The following is an 18274-nucleotide window of genomic DNA, read 5'->3' as shown; positions in this document are numbered from 1 at the left end:
TAAGCAACGCGCAGGTTTGAACGCGCTCTAGAAGAAAGGTTTGAGAAACATCTGCCTACTACGGAGTTGTTTTCTGAAAATGTTCTCTTTGTATTTGATTTCTCTCACGATCATGCATCTTGAACTACCATCTTGTTTGGCTTTATATGTAGGATGTGTGTTAAGATGAACCCCTCTGTGTTCCACGATGGCAACCCGATCGAATGATGAACACGATGATACACAACCAAGCTACGATCAGTCGTAGAAGAGATGTCACGGTAAACGTTTGAAAATTTATTTTGTTGAATAAAGCTACTTTTCTATATTTTCCCTACATATCAAACGTCTTTCTCTTCCTAAACATTAAGTGAGGATATTTTCCCATAGGTTTATTTCCATAACATAGCACAGAGTATCCGACATGTCGGAATCCGGTAATTTTACGTCGTAAGAAACAGGCCGACGTTTCGAGTTAAGGCGTGCGCGGATACCTTTCCTGAGTGTTGGTACTTGCTTTTTTTTTAAAAGCCCAGTCCTTCTGTTTGTGTCTGTCTTTCCCTTATGATCCTTGTTCTACTCACGTTTAGACCAGGTAACGCCTTGTTGCTCTTTCGCAGGAACCAGAGTGGAAAACTGTTTGTTTTGTGGAAAACTGTCCCAGCAAGTCCTATGCTCAACAGGTAAACGACTCAACGATGGGAGGTAGGTAAAGCATTACCTTCTCTTCCCTTTCGTTCCTCGTAGATAGCGAAGGTCAACAGCGAATTCGCAGGTAAAAACGTTGTGTGCACGTCGTAGTGTCGTAGTTATAGCAATGAGCTTTAGGAATGGTTAAACAATCTTTAGCAAAGTGATTTGTCGCCCTGAAAAGGACGGGTTTTTGGTGGAGAAGATTGCATGAGAGCGCTTAAGCCTTCTTTTCGGTCTTCTTCGGTAACAGCACGGCCTGAATGTTGGGCAGCACACCGCCCTGGGCGATGGTCACACCGGACAACAGTTTGTTCAATTCCTCGTCGTTGCGGATGGCCAGCTGCAGATGACGCGGGATGATGCGGGTCTTCTTGTTGTCTCGCGCAGCGTTTCCTGCCAGCTCCAACACTTCAGCGGCCAAGTACTCCATCACGGCAGCCAGATACACTGGTGCACCAGCACCGACGCGCTCGGCATAGTTGCCTTTGCGCAGCAGACGGTGGATACGGCCAACCGGGAACTGTAGACCGGCACGGTTCGAGCGGGACTTTGCCTTTCCCTTCACTTTTCCTCCCTTTCCACGTCCAGACATGATGATTGCTTGGGTTCCGTTTAGTTCGGCTAGGGCTCGACGATGTGCTCGAAGCTTGGTTGCTTGTTCGTTTATGTCAAAATCATCCCTTATTCTCGTTTATATACCTAGGGCTGAAAACGTCAGCCAACTGACGTCTGGTCTCTCCGGATGTGAATAAAAGCCGAATGGGGTGCATGACTTTTCATCAAACGTATTTTTACCCTCTCACAGTTGGCATCGTAAACGAGCGAAATGGCACCGAAAACCAGTGGAAAGGCTGCGAAGAAGTCTGGCAAGGCCCAGAAAAACATCTCCAAGTCGGACAAGAAGAAGAAAAGGAAGACCCGCAAGGAGAGCTACGCTATCTACATCTACAAGGTGTTGAAGCAAGTCCACCCCGACACCGGTATTTCCTCCAAGGCGATGAGCATCATGAACAGCTTCGTGAACGACATCTTCGAGCGCATCGCTGCCGAAGCGTCCCGCCTGGCGCATTACAACAAGCGCTCGACGATCACGTCCCGCGAAATTCAAACGGCCGTCCGCCTGCTGCTGCCTGGTGAGCTGGCCAAGCACGCCGTCTCCGAAGGAACGAAGGCGGTCACCAAGTACACCAGCTCGAAGTAATTCGACGGACTTGGAGCACATTCATCTCTCTCCATCAAACCAACCGGTCCTTTTCAGGACCACAAAATGCATCTGTCGAAAAGAATTTGTCCCCAGCCCTTTCTTCAAATGTACGTCCTAGAAACTCGTCTATTAATTCCAGTCCTACTCCGAGTGGCGTGACGATAAGACCAAGGTTCAAATTTCATGCGCCTCTTACCTATTTTAAGTCATATTAGCATAAGTAAGAGAATTATCCTTAGATGTCCTCTATAAAACTTGTGCATCGTCTCTACATGTATCCCCTTTTCGGTTTGTAAAGTAGTTTTAAGTTGCTTAAAATAAATAATTTTTATATAAAAAAGGGAAGGACTGCCGAACAAACCGTTGTAAAATTTGGTGCATTTTCGATGAAACACGCTCATGAACTATTGCAAACAAACCAGCTTACAAAATGTCAAAATGACAATTCCAATCGATGCTGTAAGCCCACCTTATTTTGCATGTGTTTGTTGCTATGGTAGCCACTGCACACTCTACCTTCGATCAAATGTGTCGATATCTAGAGCGGTTTTGACAGATAAAAAGCCAACCATTTGGGATAGAAATTATGGCATCCTAGCTTGCTATTGAAATGAAATTTCATCTCCATGGTAACCATTTCCCGCGTACATTGGCGTGGCGTCGCTTTAGCGCTCCTACGTTACACGCTCGATACTTGGGTGACACTCTCACCTGAAGAGATTCTCTCTCAGATGAATAATTATTCTCTTTTATATGCAAAGATCACGTTTGCTTTTCATGACAAAGAACACGTCACGATAATCCTTGTTATCGAACGTGGTAAACATGACAAAAATTGATCAACATTTGGAAGGACTTCGAATTACTCTTTTGGTCAACATTTCTGGTGGTCCTGAGAAGGACCGTTTGAGTAGGAAAATGGTGCGCGAAGCGACTTAGGCGCGCTCTCCACGGATACGACGAGCCAGCTGGATGTCTTTCGGCATGATGGTGACGCGTTTCGCGTGAATGGCACACAGATTGGTATCCTCGAACAGGCCGACAAGGTAGGCCTCGCTGGCTTCCTGCAGGGCCATCACAGCCGAGCTCTGGAAGCGCAGATCGGTCTTGAAGTCCTGAGCGATCTCACGAACCAGACGCTGGAAGGGCAGCTTGCGGATGAGCAGCTCGGTCGACTTCTGGTAGCGACGGATTTCACGCAGGGCTACGGTTCCCGGACGGTAGCGATGCGGCTTCTTCACACCTCCGGTGGCCGGAGCACTCTTGCGAGCAGCCTTGGTGGCCAGCTGCTTGCGCGGGGCCTTGCCTCCAGTCGATTTACGGGCAGTTTGCTTCGTACGGGCCATTTCACACTATTGGTTGAGAGTAGCGGAACGTAAACGTGAACGTGTCTTTCTCGATGCGTAGTAGCTTCAACAATAAGGGTAACATTAAGCCCTGACGCCCCTTTTATAACATTTCTGTGCGTTCACACGTACACTACCTCACAGGGATGTGTGGCATAGAGGGTAAGCATGTGTGTGTGTGTGGTCAAAAGTGAATAAAAGGGCGAGCGTTCGTGGAAGCGAGGCCTATTGTGAATTGTGAACTTGAACATTACAGATCAAAATGACTGGACGCGGAAAGGGAGGCAAAGGTCTGGGTAAAGGAGGAGCCAAGCGTCATCGCAAAGTGCTGCGTGATAACATCCAGGGAATCACCAAGCCAGCCATCCGTCGTCTGGCCCGCCGTGGAGGAGTGAAGCGAATCTCTGGCCTGATTTACGAGGAAACTCGCGGCGTGTTGAAAGTATTCTTGGAGAATGTGATCCGTGATGCGGTCACCTACACCGAACATGCCAAGCGCAAGACCGTTACAGCGATGGACGTAGTGTACGCGCTGAAGCGTCAAGGTCGCACCCTGTACGGTTTCGGAGGCTAAACTCACCAGCCAGTCATCGAAGCTGTTGCCAACTCATCCAACCGGTCCTTTTCAGGACCACAATCTTATTAGCGTCGCCTAAAATGCTTACATTTTACAACTTGTGATTGTTTGGTAGATGGTGTGCTTTGGTATGAAAATACTGAGAATTTGAGCCAATCGAAGGAAGCCTGTCGCTAAGCAACGCGCAGGTTTGAACGCGCTCTAGAAGAAAGGTTTGAGAAACATCTGCCTACTACGGCGTTGTTTTCTGAAAATGTTCTTTTTGTATTTGATTTCTCTCACGATCATGCATCTTGAACTACCATCTTGTTTGGCTTTATATGTAGGATGTGTGTTAAGATGAACCCCTCTGTGTTCCACGATGGCAACCCGATCGAATGATAGATGAACACGATGATGCACAACCAAGCTACGATCAGTCGTAGAAGAGATGTCACGGTAAACGTTTGAAAATTTATTTTGTTGAATAAAGCTACTTTTCTATATTTTCCCTACATATCAAACGTCTTTCTCTTCCTAAACATTAAGTGAGGATATTTTCCCATAGGTTTATTGCCATAACGTAGCACAGAGTATCCGACATGTCGGAATCCGGTAATTTTACGTCGTAAGAAACAGGCCGACGTTTCGAGTTAAGGCGTGCGCGGATACCTTTCCTGAGTGTTGGTACTTGCTTTTTTTTTAAAAGCCCAGTCTTTCTGCTTGTGTCTGTCTTTCCCATATGATCCTTGTTCTACTCACGTTTAGACCAGGTAACGCCTTGTTGCTCTTTCGCAGGAACCAGAGTGGAAAACTGTTTGTTTTGTGGAAAACTGTCCCAGCAAGTCTCATGCTCAACAGGTAAACGACTCAACGATGGGAGGTAGGTAAAGCATTACCTTCTCTTCCCTTTCGTTCCTCGTAGATAGCGAAGGTCAACTGCGAATTCGCAGGTAAAAACGTTGTGTGCACGTCGTAGTGTCGTAGCAATGAGCTTTAGGAATGGTTAAACAATCTTTAGCAAAGTGATTTGTCGCCCTGAAAAGGACGGGTTTTTGGTGGAGAAGATTGCATGAGAGCGCTTAAGCCTTCTTTTCGGTCTTCTTCGGCAACAGCACGGCCTGAATGTTGGGCAGCACACCGCCCTGGGCGATGGTCACACCGGACAACAGTTTGTTCAATTCCTCGTCGTTGCGGATGGCCAGCTGCAGATGACGCGGGATGATGCGGGTCTTCTTGTTGTCTCGCGCAGCGTTTCCTGCCAGCTCCAACACTTCAGCGGCCAAGTACTCCATCACGGCAGCCAGATACACTGGTGCACCAGCACCGACGCGCTCGGCATAGTTGCCTTTGCGCAGCAAACGGTGGATACGGCCAACCGGGAACTGTAGACCGGCACGGTTCGAGCGGGACTTTGCCTTTCCCTTCACTTTTCCTCCCTTTCCACGTCCAGACATGATGATTGCTTGGGTTCGGTTTAGTTCAGCTAGGGCTCGACGATGTGCTCGAAGCTTGGTTGCTTGTTCGTTTATGTCAAAATCATCCCTTATTCTCGTTTATATACCTAGGGCTGAAAACGTCAGCCAACTGACGTCTGGTCTCTGCGGATGTGAATAAAAGCCGAATGGGGTGCATGACTTTTCATCAAACGTATTTTTACCCTCTCACAGTTGGCATCGTAAACGAGCGAAATGGCACCGAAAACCAGTGGAAAGGCTGCGAAGAAGTCTGGCAAGGCCCAGAAAAACATCTCCAAGTCGGACAAGAAGAAGAAAAGGAAGACCCGCAAGGAGAGCTACGCTATCTACATCTACAAGGTGTTGAAGCAAGTCCACCCCGACACCGGTATTTCCTCCAAGGCGATGAGCATCATGAACAGCTTCGTGAACGACATCTTCGAGCGCATCGCTGCCGAAGCGTCTCGCCTGGCGCATTACAACAAGCGCTCGACGATCACGTCCCGCGAAATTCAAACGGCCGTCCGCCTGCTGCTGCCTGGTGAGCTGGCCAAGCACGCCGTCTCCGAAGGAACGAAGGCGGTCACCAAGTACACCAGCTCGAAGTAATTCGACGGACTTGGAGCACATTCATCTCTCTCCATCAAACCAACCGGTCCTTTTCAGGACCACAAAATGCATCTGTCGAAAAGAATTTGTCCCCAGCCCTTTCTTCAAATGTACGTCCTAGAAACTCGTCTATTAATTCCAGTCCTACTCCGAGTGTCGTGACGTCAAGACCAAGGTTCAAATTTCATGCGCCTCTTACCTATTTTAAGTCATATTAGCATACGTAAGAGAGCTATCCTTAGATGTCCTCTATAAAATTTGCATCGTCTCTAAATATATCCCCTTTTCGGTTTGTAAAGTAGTTTTAAGTTGCTTAAAATAAATAATTTTTATATAAAAAAGGGAACGACTGCCGAACAAACTGTTGTAAAATTTGGTGCATTTTCGATGAAACATTCTCATGATCTATTGCAAACAAACCAGCTTACAAAATGTCAAAATGACAATTCCAATCGATGCTGTAAGCCCACCTTATTTTGCATGTGTTTGTTGCTATGGTAGCCACTGTCTACCTTCGATCAAATGTGTCGAATTCTAGAGCGGTTTTGACAGATAAAAAGCCAACCATTTGGGATAGGAATTATGGCATCCTAGCTTGCTATTAAAATGAAATTTCATCTCCATTTCCCGCGTACATTGGCGTGGCGTCGCTTTAGCGCTCCTACGTTACACGCTCGATACTTGGGTGACACTCTCACCTGAAGAGATTCTCTCTCAGATGAATAATTATTCTCTTTTACATGCAAAGATCACGTTCGCTTTTCATGACACAGAACACGTCACGATAATCCTTGTTATCGAACGTATAAAACATGACAAAAATTGATCAACATTTGGAAGGACTTCGAATTACTCTTTTGGTCAACATTTCTGGTGGTCCTGAGAAGGACCGTTTGAGTAGGAAAATGGTGCGCGAAGCGACTTAGGCGCGCTCTCCACGGATACGACGAGCCAGCTGGATGTCTTTCGGCATGATGGTGACGCGTTTCGCGTGAATGGCACACAGATTGGTATCCTCGAACAGGCCGACAAGGTAGGCCTCGCTGGCTTCCTGCAGGGCCATCACAGCCGAGCTCTGGAAGCGCAGATCGGTCTTGAAGTCCTGAGCGATCTCACGAACCAGACGCTGGAAGGGCAGCTTGCGGATGAGCAGCTCGGTCGACTTCTGGTAGCGACGGATTTCACGCAGGGCTACGGTTCCCGGACGGTAGCGATGCGGCTTCTTCACACCTCCGGTGGCCGGAGCACTCTTGCGAGCAGCCTTGGTGGCCAGCTGCTTGCGCGGGGCCTTGCCTCCAGTCGATTTACGGGCAGTTTGCTTCGTACGGGCCATTTCACACTATTGGTTGAGAGTAGCGGAACGTAAACGTGAACGTGTCTTTCTCGATGCGTAGTAGCTTCAACAATAAGGGTAACATTAAGCCCTGACGCCCCTTTTATAACATTTCTGTGCGTTCACACGTACACTACCTCACAGGGATGTGTGGCATAGAGGGTAAGCATGTGTGTGTGTGTGGTCAAAAGTGAATAAAAGGGCGAGCGTTCGTGGAAGCGAGGCCTATTGTGAATTGTGAACTTGAACATTACAGATCAAAATGACTGGACGCGGAAAGGGAGGCAAAGGTCTGGGTAAAGGAGGAGCCAAGCGTCATCGCAAAGTGCTGCGTGATAACATCCAGGGAATCACCAAGCCAGCCATCCGTCGTCTGGCCCGCCGTGGAGGAGTGAAGCGTATCTCTGGCCTGATTTACGAGGAAACTCGCGGCGTGTTGAAAGTATTCTTGGAGAATGTGATCCGTGATGCGGTCACCTACACCGAACATGCCAAGCGCAAGACCGTTACAGCGATGGACGTAGTGTACGCGCTGAAGCGTCAAGGTCGCACCCTGTACGGTTTCGGAGGCTAAACTCACCAGCCAGTCATCGGAGCTGTTGCCAACTCATCCAACCGGTCCTTTTCAGGACCACAATCTTATTAGCGTCGCCTAAAATGCTTACATTTTACAACTTGTGATTGTTTGGTAGATGGTGTGCTTTGGTATGAAAATATTGAGAATTTGAGCCAATCGAAGGAAGCCTGTCGCTAAGCAACGCGCAGGTTTGAACGCGCTCTAGAAGAAAGGTTTGCGAAACATCTGCCTACTACGGAGTTGTTTTCTGAAAATGTTCTCTTTGTATTTGATTTCTCTCACGATCATGCATCTTGAACTACCATCTTGTTTGGCTTTATATGTAGGATGTGTGTTAAGATGAACCCCTCTGTGTTCCACGATGGCAACCCGATCGAATGATAGATGAACACGATGATACACAACCAAGCTACGATCAGTCGTAGAAGAGATGTCACGGTAAACGTTTGAAAATTTATTTTGTTGAATAAAGCTACTTTTCTATATTTTCCCTACATATCAAACGTCTTTCTCTTCCTAAACATTAAGTGAGGATATTTTCCCATAGGTTTATTTCCATAACATAGCACAGAGTATCCGACATGTCGGAATCCGGTAATTTTACGTCGTAAGAAACAGGCCGACGTTTCGAGTTAAGGCGTGCGCGGATACCTTTCCTGAGTGTTGGTACTTGCTTTTTTTTTAAAAGCCCAGTCCTTCTGTTTGTGTCTGTCTTTCCCTTATGATCCTTGTTCTACTCACGTTTAGACCAGGTAACGCCTTGTTGCTCTTTCGCAGGAACCAGAGTGGAAAACTGTTTGTTTTGTGGAAAACTGTCCCAGCAAGTCCTATGCTCAACAGGTAAACGACTCAACGATGGGAGGTAGGTAAAGCATTACCTTCTCTTCCCTTTCGTTCCTCGTAGATAGCGAAGGTCAACAGCGAATTCGCAGGTAAAAACGTTGTGTGCACGTCGTAGTGTCGTAGTTATAGCAATGAGCTTTAGGAATGGTTAAACAATCTTTAGCAAAGTGATTTGTCGCCCTGAAAAGGACGGGTTTTTGGTGGAGAAGATTGCATGAGAGCGCTTAAGCCTTCTTTTCGGTCTTCTTCGGTAACAGCACGGCCTGAATGTTGGGCAGCACACCGCCCTGGGCGATGGTCACACCGGACAACAGTTTGTTCAATTCCTCGTCGTTGCGGATGGCCAGCTGCAGATGACGCGGGATGATGCGGGTCTTCTTGTTGTCTCGCGCAGCGTTTCCTGCCAGCTCCAACACTTCAGCGGCCAAGTACTCCATCACGGCAGCCAGATACACTGGTGCACCAGCACCGACGCGCTCGGCATAGTTGCCTTTGCGCAGCAGACGGTGGATACGGCCAACCGGGAACTGTAGACCGGCACGGTTCGAGCGGGACTTTGCCTTTCCCTTCACTTTTCCTCCCTTTCCACGTCCAGACATGATGATTGCTTGGGTTCCGTTTAGTTCGGCTAGGGCTCGACGATGTGCTCGAAGCTTGGTTGCTTGTTCGTTTATGTCAAAATCATCCCTTATTCTCGTTTATATACCTAGGGCTGAAAACGTCAGCCAACTGACGTCTGGTCTCTCCGGATGTGAATAAAAGCCGAATGGAGTGCATGACTTTTCATCAAACGTATTTTTTCATTCGCTGAGCAGCTGTTGTGCCGAGCGGACGTACCTGCGTGATACAAATGTGAAGCACAAGCTCGATTTTCGCCTGTGCACCCGGTTTAGGTGGCACATACGTAGTGATTCAAATTGTGGTGGAAATTGTTTGTGAAGTGGAAGTGCAGTGTATTTTTCTCGTGAATTCTACAAAACTTTGTTTGATAAAATCTATTGAAAAGTGCCGTGTTCCTGGGCCGACACTATGTCAGGCCCACCCACCCTTGAGAGGGACTTTCCCTCTCTTGGATCAACAAATAGAGACAGAACAGTGCCCCGGTGGATGGACAAAAACAATTCAAATGGTGATCTAAAGTTCCTAGTGCTCGAAACAAGTGATGGTTCAGTGCTCCCCAAGAATCCCTTCGTCATCGGCAAGTCGATCCATAGTGCAGTTGGTGAGCTCGCAGAACCTGGACGTTTACTCGACAACGGACATAAACTTCTCCTCAAGACACGTAGCCTTCAGCAGTTCCAACAACTACAAAACTTGACAAAACTAATTGACTCAACCCCCGTAAAAGTTACTCCCCACCATACCCTTAATAGTGTACAATGCGTAGTTTTTTCCCCGGACCTTAAAGGCATTAGTGACGAAGAAATCCTGAACGAACTTAAACCCCAAAACGTAATCCACGTCCGTCGTTTTACCCGTAAAATTAACAATGAAATCCTGCCCACTAACATCTTCCTTCTCCGTATTAACGCTACCAAAATCCCGCAATTCATTCGTCTTGGCGCACTCCAAGTTAGTACCCGTCCCTACCATCCCAAACCCATGCAGTGCTTTAACTGTGGACAATTCGGACACACCAAACTCCATTGCAAACTTTCCCAAACCTGTTTAAGCTGTGGTACACCAGCGCATGGAGAATGCACTGCTGACCCACGCTGTGCCAACTGCAAACAAAACCACCATACCCTATCCCGCTCCTGTCCCCGCTATAAGGAAGAAGAAGCTATTATCCACTATAAAGTAGACAAAAACTGCTCATACGGTGAAGCACGTAGAATGTTATCCTCTCCTGTGACTCCTTCCATCGTACAACAACGACTGACATACGCGCAACAAACCACACAAGACGAAAAAGACACACTTATCGCTACGCTACAAAACGCACTCAAACAACAAGAAGCCACCATCACTAAACTAAACGAAACAATGGACAACATGAACAAACAACTACTCGAACAACAAAAACTTATCAAAAACTTGATTAAAGCAAACAATAAGAAAAACTCAGACAGCACACTTGAATCCGACACAGAGACGAACTCTACACTAACTGATTCAGATGAATCAATCACATCCACTGCCTCCTCCCTCTCCCGCAAACGAGCCCGCAACAAGGGCTCCCCTTCCTCGGAAGAGGAAACCCCCCAAACCTCCAACCCTTCTCCCATCTCCCAAATTATCCCTTCCTCCATCCCAACCCATAATCCCATCCCGACTCGCAGCAAGAAGAAGAAAAAACCCAGCTAAACCTCACACATACAACTGGACCCAACCCATGCTCCTGACTAATACCTTACGATCACCACCTCCCCCTAAATCCTATTCGGATCACAAAATCTAAATAGCAACCATCCCTCAATATTTGCACTATCTTGGAACATCAGAAGCATGAAAAATAACATAGAAGAACTTAGATTATTAATAACCCGACATAACCCTAACATCATAACAATACAGGAAGTTATCACCACCCCGGCTCTAAATAGCACCCCGTTTAACAAGTACAATTGGTTTTTTAATCTCTGCCCAACCAATCCCTTCCATAGCGTTTGCATTGGCACCCTTAAAAATATCCCAACCAAAAGAATCAGTCTTACAACAAACTTACCTGCAATAGCCGTGAAAATTAAATATTCATTACCCGCCACCGTTCTTTGCCTCTACCTACCACATAGTCTAACAAATCCAATCTTAAACAGTGAACTTACCCAACTAATACCCCAGCTTCCCAACCCTCTCATTATCCTCGGTGACCTTAACGCACAACACAGTTCCTGGGGTGGTTCTACAACGAACAGCCGCGGGAACAACCTCCACAATATTTTTGTATCCTCTGACCTAAATGTCCTCCCTAACCAAACTCCTACCCATATTTGCCTTAAAAACGGTACAGGAACAATCATTGATCACTGTACCATCTCATCCTCCATTGCACCTTTATTCAATATCCACATCGGTAACGATACACACAATAGCGATCACTATCCCCTGCTCATCTCCAGTAGTCTTACCTCCCATCGACCACTTCAACGCCCTAGGTGGAAGTATAGAGAGGCCGATTGGGAAAAATACCAAACCGAAATCCTTTTTAACCTCCCTTTAGAAGAACTCCCGTCCATCCCACGATTCCTTCACATGATACAAAATGCAGCCTCCCTTAGCATTCCCCGTACCACAGGCAAACCCTCCAATAGAAATGTCCCCTGGTGGAACGAGACAGTTGCGCAGGCTATTAAAGCCCGGCGCACTGCCTTACGGAAATTCCGTCCAGCTGCTTGTTCGTTTATGTCAAAATCATCCCTTATTCTCGCTTATATACGTAGGGCTGATAACGTCAGCCAACTGACGTCTGGTCTCTGCGGATGTGAATAAAAGCCGAATGGGGTGCATGATTTTTCATCAAACGTATTTTTACCCTCTCACAGTTGGCATCGTAAACGAGCGAAATGGCACCGAAAACCAGTGGAAAGGCTGCGAAGAAGTCTGGCAAGGCCCAGAAAAACATCTCCAAATCGGACAAGAAGAAGAAAAGGAAGACCCGCAAGGAGAGCTACGCTATCTACATCTACAAGGTGTTGAAGCAAGTCCACCCCGACACCGGTATTTCCTCCAAGGCGATGAGCATCATGAACAGCTTCGTGAACGACATCTTCGAGCGCATCGCTGCCGAAGCGTCTCGCCTGGCGCATTACAACAAGCGCTCGACGATCACGTCCCGCGAAATTCAAACGGCCGTCCGCCTGCTGCTGCCTGGTGAGCTGGCCAAGCACGCCGTCTCCGAAGGAACGAAGGCGGTCACCAAGTACACCAGCTCGAAGTAATTCGACGGACTTGGAGCACATTCATCTCTCTCCATCAAACCAACCGGTCCTTTTCAGGACCACAAAATGCATCTGTCGAAAAGAATTTGTCCCCAGCCCTTTCTTCAAATGTACGTCCTAGAAACTCGTCTATTAATTCCAGTCCTACTCCGAGTGGCGTGACGATAAGACCAAGGTTCAAATTCATGCGTCTCTTACCTATTTTAAGTCATATTAGCATAAGTAAGAGAATTATCCTTAGATGTCCTCTATAAAATTTGCATCGCATCGTCTCTACATATATCCCCTTTTCGGTTTGTAAACTAGTTTTAAGTTGCTTAAAATAAATTGTTGTCACAACTTCCAAATGAATAGCACGGAGAATACTTGGTGATGGTTTTAGTTATTTATTTTGTCCAAAACTTTAAAACGGTGCCACCTATTCCCCGTTTATCTCGCAACTGCCGGGTTGACCCATCTTTGACAGCTACCTGTCCCAACCATTGTTCTGACAGCTGTCCCTCGTACGTCAGTTCCCCAACTGTCATTTTCCTTCCTAACATTCCCCCAGCCCGTGACCAACTATGTATGGTCACCCTGTATTTATGTCGAGTAATGCTAGTTTCGCTACCGGTCTTCTTAGCGTTCCTGTGGTGGTGCGAACCCACGCTTGTCGCACATGCCCATCAACTCCTGTAATAACTCCTTCTACCATACCCCTCTTCCAGTTGTTCCTAATTGTCCCTTCTACTATCAGTACCAAATCCCCTGTCCTTACCTCTCGGACATTTTCAAACCACTTACATCGACGCGTGATTACTGGAAGGTACTCCTTAATCCACCTTCTCCACATCCTATCTAGGATATGTTGCGCTAACTTCCAATTCCCCCTTAGGCTGTCTCTATAGTTAGTGGGTAGTACCGGCCGTTGTTTAACTCCCGAAGAACTTCCCAACAGGAAGTGATTTGGTGTAATCGCCTCTCGGTTCTCCGGATCTAACGGTACGTACGTCAACGGTCTAGAGTTGATCATGGCCTCAGCATCGTACAATATGGTCTCGAATGTCTCGTCATTCGGTAAATTCCTCACCTCCATTACCGTGCTGATCGCAGCCTTCACTGAGCGCACCATACGCTCCCATGCGCCTCCCATATGGGGAGCACCAGGCGGGTTGAAGTTCCAACGGGTGTGTTCATTGGTGAAAGTCGTTGCCAGGATTTCATTACGCTGCTCGATTTCTTTCCGAAGTTGTCTGCTAGCGCCCACGAAGTTGGTCCCGTTGTCACTGAAGATTTCTATCGGTGCACCTCGCCTCGCCACGAATCGCCTGACCGCCATTATGCATGATTCTGTCGCTAGGCTATGCACTACCTCCAAATGGATCGCTCGTATGGTCAAACAGGTGAATACGGCAACCCATCTCTTTTCATTCGACCTTCCTCTCTTTACCAATACCGGGCCAAAGTAGTCGAGTCCAACGAAGGTAAACGCCCGGACGAACGGTGCCAGTCTCTCCTTTGGTAGCGGTGCCATTGGTGGTACTTGTGGTAGTGCCCGCCGGATTGCACAGAACACACAATTCCTCACCGTTTTCGCAACCAACGCTCGCAGCCTCGGGATCTGGAACTGTTGTCGTACCTCGTTCACTACTGTTTCGTTATCGGCGTGGCGATAGACTCGATGATAACGCTCCACTATTAGCTCAGCCAATTTAGAGTTCCCCGGTAGAATTACTGGATACTTTGCGGAATAGGGTACTTCCGCCGCTTCTCCTATTCTTCCTCGCATCCGTAAAACGCCTTCTTCATCCAGAAATGGCAATAGCTTGTATATACGGCTTTGTTTAGCTACCGTCCCGCGGGGTACTTCATCGCCATTTTGGGTGCTCAGGACACGAATTTCCTCCGAGTAGAATGTCCACTGGGTCTGTTTCCACAAGATGATGTTAGCCTTATAGAGTTCCTCGTGGCTGAGAACTCCTCCCAGAACTGACTCGCTTCTCCTCTTCTTGTCCAGGTTGCCTACATAACGCACAAGCCACCCAATTGTCCGTTGCAGTCTCTCCAGCCTGCTAAACCGTTCATAAGGTATGAGTAACAGTCTGGTATCAGGGCCCTCGGTGTGAAGATTTACCCGCCGTATTTCTTCTCCCGTGCCTGTGTCAGTCGATCTTTGTTGCGGCCAGTCGTCCTCTCCGTTCAGCAAGAATTCCGGCCCTTTAAACCAGATTCCGTCGTAGTCGAAGTTCGGCCTACCCTTCCACTTCGTTGCCTCATCCGCTGGGTTGTGGTCTGTCGGCACCCATCGCCACTCATCCACTGCCGTGCTCTCCAGAATCTCGACTACTCTATGGGCAACGAAGGGTTTGTAGTTTCGGGGATCCGCTCTTATCCATGACAGAGCGACCGTGCTATCAGTCCAGAGCACTCGTCGTGTCACACGAATTGGATGGTGTTCCTGCGTGTAGCGCAAGAACCGTGCGCCTAACACGCAACCTTGGAGTTCTAGCTTCGGTATCGTAAGGGGCTTTAATGGCGCCACCTTAGCCTTTCCTCCAACCAGGGTGCACTGCGGTTCACCGGACTCATCGATCGTGCGAAGATAAAGAGCGCATGCATATGCGTGCTGGCTGGCATCGACGAACACATGCCATTCGGCATTCTCGTACGTTTTCTTCGATGCTTCGGTAAAGTAACAACGCGGAAAGCGTATGTCGCCAATCGTTGGGAGAAGTTCTATCCATCTGCGCCATTCGCTGTATTGGATGCCATTTATTTCTTCATCCCACTGCGTGCCGGTTCGCCATAGATCTTGTATCAGGATTTTGCCGTGAATCACGAATATCGCCAACAACCCAAGAGTATCATACAATGACATCACACATCGTAATACCTCTCTCTTCGTTGGAATCCGCTCTGCCTTTAGGAAGTCAGCTATCACCGTACACGCCCGTGTGCAGAATCCCAATGTATCGGATGCAGGATGCCAACGCATTCCTAATACGCGTTCGATATCATCCCCCATGGTTGATAAATATTTGATGTTTCCGCTGTTCTGCTCACCGAGGTGTTTAATTACCTCTGCACTATTCGAGCTCCAATTCCTTAGCTCGAATCCGCCATTGCTGAATACTTTCCGGACCTCGTTAGACACTCGACACGCCTCCTCCGTCGTCCCAAAGCTGTCTAAGAAATCGTCCACATATGTGCTCTCAAGGATTCCCTCAACCGCACGTGGGAATTTCTCGGCATGCTCTTTCGCGTTCCGGTTCTTGACATACTGCGCTGTCGCGGGTGAACATGTAGAGCCAAATGTCACAACGTCCACGATGTAGGTATCCAGCTCGTCCGAAGGATTGTACCGCCATAAGAAGCGCTGTGCATGCTTGTCCTCTCTCCGCACTCTTATCTGTAGAAACATCTCCTTTACGTCTGCACACACCGCCACTGCATACAGACGAAAACGGAATAGTACTCCAAGTAAAGACATAACCTCGTCAGGACCCTTAAGCAGCATGTCGTTAAGTGATGTGCCATGTGCCTTAGCTGCAGCGTCCCAAATCAAACGCACCTTTCCAGGTTTGTTTGGGTTAGTAACCACTCCTATTGGTAAATACCAAATTCGTTTCGGGTTAGCCTCCGACAGTTCCTGTTTCGTTGCCTTGTGCACATACTGTTTGTCCAGCAGCTCGCGAATCTGACGGTGTACCTGCAGCTTGAGCTGACCATCTCGTTCCATCCTTTTCTCCAAACAATCGAACCTACGTTTCGCCATAGCGAGGCTTGAAGGAAGCTCTGAATGATCCACCTTCCACAATAAACCCGACTCGAAACGTCTTCCAACACGAACCGTGGTAACCTCCAATAGATGTTGAGCACGTTGGGTATCCGGGTCATCCTGAACGTGTGTGTACGCCACCCCCATTTGCTCCAGTTCGTAGAATTTGCCAATCGCGTCGTGAAGATTGTTTGGGCTATTGCACTCGCAGATGTGCAGTAGTCTATCACCCCCCTGGTTCGTCGGCTTCCCGTAGATACACCATCCTAAACGCGTTTTGACTGCGATTGGATCACCATCTCCGCCCTCTACCGTCCTGAGGGGAACCGTCAGCCTCAGGTTGTCTAACCCAATAAGCATCTTGGGTACCGCATCCTTATATTCCTGTATCGGCAGCTGCTTCAGATGTTCCCACCTCCCTTCGTCCTGTACGAAGGATTGCCGCGGTAGGTTCATGGCTGGAACCGTACGTACCGAATTGACCGCAAAACGCCTTGTAGAACCAATCGGACCCACCTCGAGATTTACGCGTCTGGACCCAGCCTCGACCCTTGTTGTATTGCCGGTCCAACGAATGCAAAGAGGCTCCACCACACCCTTGACACCTAATTTCTCTGCCAAATCCTCGTCAACCAACGTCATGGATGAACCTTCATCCAAAAAGGCAAACGTTGCCACCGCTCCAGCCGGACCATACACGGTGACAGGCACAATCCGGAAGAGTGCCTTCGACGAAGACGATGCGTACTGATGATGGTTGCTTTCCGCAATAGCACCACCATTGTTCCTTCCAACCCCGGGTTCCGAAGCGCCGATCTCATTGCTGACTCGCCGAGACTCCTCCACTCCGTGCAGCAACGCATGATGTCGGTACGTACACCCTTCTTTGCCACACACTGGCCTGTTGCGGCACGTCCGCCAGTTGTGCTTGCCCAGGCAGCCGAAGCACAAAGAATGTGCACGAGCCTTATTCCACCGTTCCTTAACCGACATTGCTACAAACTCAAAACATTTTCCCACATCGTGTCCCCTTTTATCGCAAATAAAACAACGCAATGATTTCCCTACCTGCGTTGAGTTATTCCCAGATGTTGTTGATTCCTGATGATCGACATGTGCGTGCACATAAGCCTTGGTGCTGGGCTTCTTCCTTTCCGCCGCCTTCCACGATGGTAACTCCCGGTTGGTTAACGTCTCCGCAGCGCTCTGCAACTCGGCCATGTACTCTGCAAACATCCGGAGGTCTGGTTCGTCGATGTGCCGTACAAATCGCACCCAATTATATTTCTCGGTCATCGGTAGCTTGTCCACGATCTCCTGTAGCAGCAACGGGTTAGTCAGATGCGCCTCTCGTCCAGCGGCCTTCATATGGTCCACCATGCTTTGCACCGCTTCACCGAACGCCACGATGGTGTCGGGCTTCTCCATGCAGGGTGCAGCCATCCTACGCACTTTCTCGATTAACGCCGAGATGAGATGCGTTGGCCGACCATAACGTGAGCGCAGCGTTGCTATCACTTGCGGTACCACTTCCGGCAAAAGTAAACGGCTACGCACTGCCTCTAGAGCGGGACCCTTCAGCGCCTTTTGCAAACGCAACATATTTTCCCAGTTGGAAAAGCCGAATTTGTCCGTAGTATACTCATAATGCGCGATGAATATTGGCCAGTCCGCCGGGTCCCCGGCAAACACGGGTAATTCGGTTGGTATGTTGCGATGCACATTCACCTCCTGCTGGGCATAACCGCGCTCCTCACGTCTCACACGTTCCATCGAACCACCCTCCGCACAGGATGGTATCACTGTCGATGTCTCAGCGGTCACTTGCACGCCCAGTTCCTCAGCCAAAATCTGCTCCTCTTCCTTCACGAACCGCAGCTGCAACTCCAGTTCCACCCGTTTCTTCTCCGCTTCTTGCCGTCGCTTCATTATGGCTAGCCTGTTTGCCATACTGTCGGATCCCTTAGCAAGAGTGAGGTTAGAATTTGCCGCCACGCTGTCGGTTGTATTCCGTGAGTGCAGGTTGAAGCCTTCCGCCA

At 48.4% G+C, this 18274-nt stretch overlaps 11 protein-coding genes and 1 pseudogene across 11 annotated transcripts in view; 5 read left to right on the top strand and 7 right to left on the bottom strand.

The window, feature by feature from the left end:
* LOC126567447 (RNA cytidine acetyltransferase) overlaps positions 1-18274 on the bottom strand; it is a 617063-nt gene that overhangs the window by 260319 nt on the left and 338470 nt on the right. The gene's annotated exons all lie outside the window — the stretch shown is intronic.
* Positions 1-18274, bottom strand: part of LOC126568770 (copper-transporting ATPase 1) — a 342507-nt gene that overhangs the window by 236126 nt on the left and 88107 nt on the right. The gene's annotated exons all lie outside the window — the stretch shown is intronic.
* Positions 1-18274, bottom strand: part of LOC126556104 (cholinephosphotransferase 1) — a 257829-nt gene that overhangs the window by 168407 nt on the left and 71148 nt on the right. The window lies entirely within an intron of this gene.
* On the bottom strand, positions 890-1303 carry LOC126556393 (histone H2A). The gene has a single exon (XM_050211659.1). The coding sequence runs from the start codon at positions 1262-1264 to the stop codon at positions 890-892; it is 375 nt and encodes a 124-aa protein (XP_050067616.1). The 5' UTR covers positions 1265-1303.
* Positions 1479-1873, top strand: LOC126556405 (histone H2B). Its single transcript, XM_050211671.1, has one exon. The coding sequence runs from the start codon at positions 1499-1501 to the stop codon at positions 1871-1873; it is 375 nt and encodes a 124-aa protein (XP_050067628.1). The 5' UTR covers positions 1479-1498.
* LOC126559922 (uncharacterized) lies at positions 2812-7177 on the bottom strand (annotated as a pseudogene).
* Positions 3479-3797, top strand: LOC126556480 (histone H4). The gene has a single exon (XM_050211744.1). The coding sequence runs from the start codon at positions 3485-3487 to the stop codon at positions 3794-3796; it is 312 nt and encodes a 103-aa protein (XP_050067701.1). The 5' UTR covers positions 3479-3484; the 3' UTR covers position 3797.
* On the bottom strand, positions 4861-5245 carry LOC126556394 (histone H2A). Its single transcript, XM_050211660.1, has one exon. It carries the CDS (start codon positions 5233-5235, stop codon positions 4861-4863), a length of 375 nt encoding a protein of 124 aa, XP_050067617.1. The 5' UTR covers positions 5236-5245.
* LOC126556408 (histone H2B) lies at positions 5450-5844 on the top strand. Its single transcript, XM_050211673.1, has one exon. It carries the CDS (start codon positions 5470-5472, stop codon positions 5842-5844), a length of 375 nt encoding a protein of 124 aa, XP_050067630.1. The 5' UTR covers positions 5450-5469.
* Positions 7421-7751, top strand: LOC126556439 (histone H4). Its single transcript, XM_050211704.1, has one exon. The coding sequence runs from the start codon at positions 7440-7442 to the stop codon at positions 7749-7751; it is 312 nt and encodes a 103-aa protein (XP_050067661.1). The 5' UTR covers positions 7421-7439.
* On the bottom strand, positions 8822-9235 carry LOC126556395 (histone H2A). Its single transcript, XM_050211661.1, has one exon. It carries the CDS (start codon positions 9194-9196, stop codon positions 8822-8824), a length of 375 nt encoding a protein of 124 aa, XP_050067618.1. The 5' UTR covers positions 9197-9235.
* Positions 12095-12478, top strand: LOC126556431 (histone H2B). The gene has a single exon (XM_050211695.1). It carries the CDS (start codon positions 12104-12106, stop codon positions 12476-12478), a length of 375 nt encoding a protein of 124 aa, XP_050067652.1. The 5' UTR covers positions 12095-12103.

The sequence above is a fragment of the Anopheles maculipalpis genome, chromosome 2RL, assembly GCF_943734695.1.
Source record: "Anopheles maculipalpis chromosome 2RL, idAnoMacuDA_375_x, whole genome shotgun sequence".
Lineage (NCBI taxonomy): Eukaryota > Metazoa > Arthropoda > Insecta > Diptera > Culicidae > Anopheles > Anopheles maculipalpis.
This window is presented reverse-complemented; position numbering and strand designations above follow the sequence as displayed.

Excerpts from the sequence above, each read along its gene's own strand:
- LOC126556405 (XM_050211671.1), top strand. The coding sequence starts at position 1,499 with ATGGCACCGAAAACCAGTGGAAAGGCTGCGAAGAAGTCTGGCAAGGCC.
- LOC126556439 (XM_050211704.1), top strand. The coding sequence starts at position 7,440 with ATGACTGGACGCGGAAAGGGAGGCAAAGGTCTGGGTAAAGGAGGAGCC.
- LOC126556480 (XM_050211744.1), top strand. The coding sequence starts at position 3,485 with ATGACTGGACGCGGAAAGGGAGGCAAAGGTCTGGGTAAAGGAGGAGCC.
- LOC126556393 (XM_050211659.1), bottom strand. The coding sequence starts at position 1,264 with ATGTCTGGACGTGGAAAGGGAGGAAAAGTGAAGGGAAAGGCAAAGTCC.
- LOC126556408 (XM_050211673.1), top strand. The coding sequence starts at position 5,470 with ATGGCACCGAAAACCAGTGGAAAGGCTGCGAAGAAGTCTGGCAAGGCC.
- LOC126556431 (XM_050211695.1), top strand. The coding sequence starts at position 12,104 with ATGGCACCGAAAACCAGTGGAAAGGCTGCGAAGAAGTCTGGCAAGGCC.
- LOC126556394 (XM_050211660.1), bottom strand. The coding sequence starts at position 5,235 with ATGTCTGGACGTGGAAAGGGAGGAAAAGTGAAGGGAAAGGCAAAGTCC.
- LOC126556395 (XM_050211661.1), bottom strand. The coding sequence starts at position 9,196 with ATGTCTGGACGTGGAAAGGGAGGAAAAGTGAAGGGAAAGGCAAAGTCC.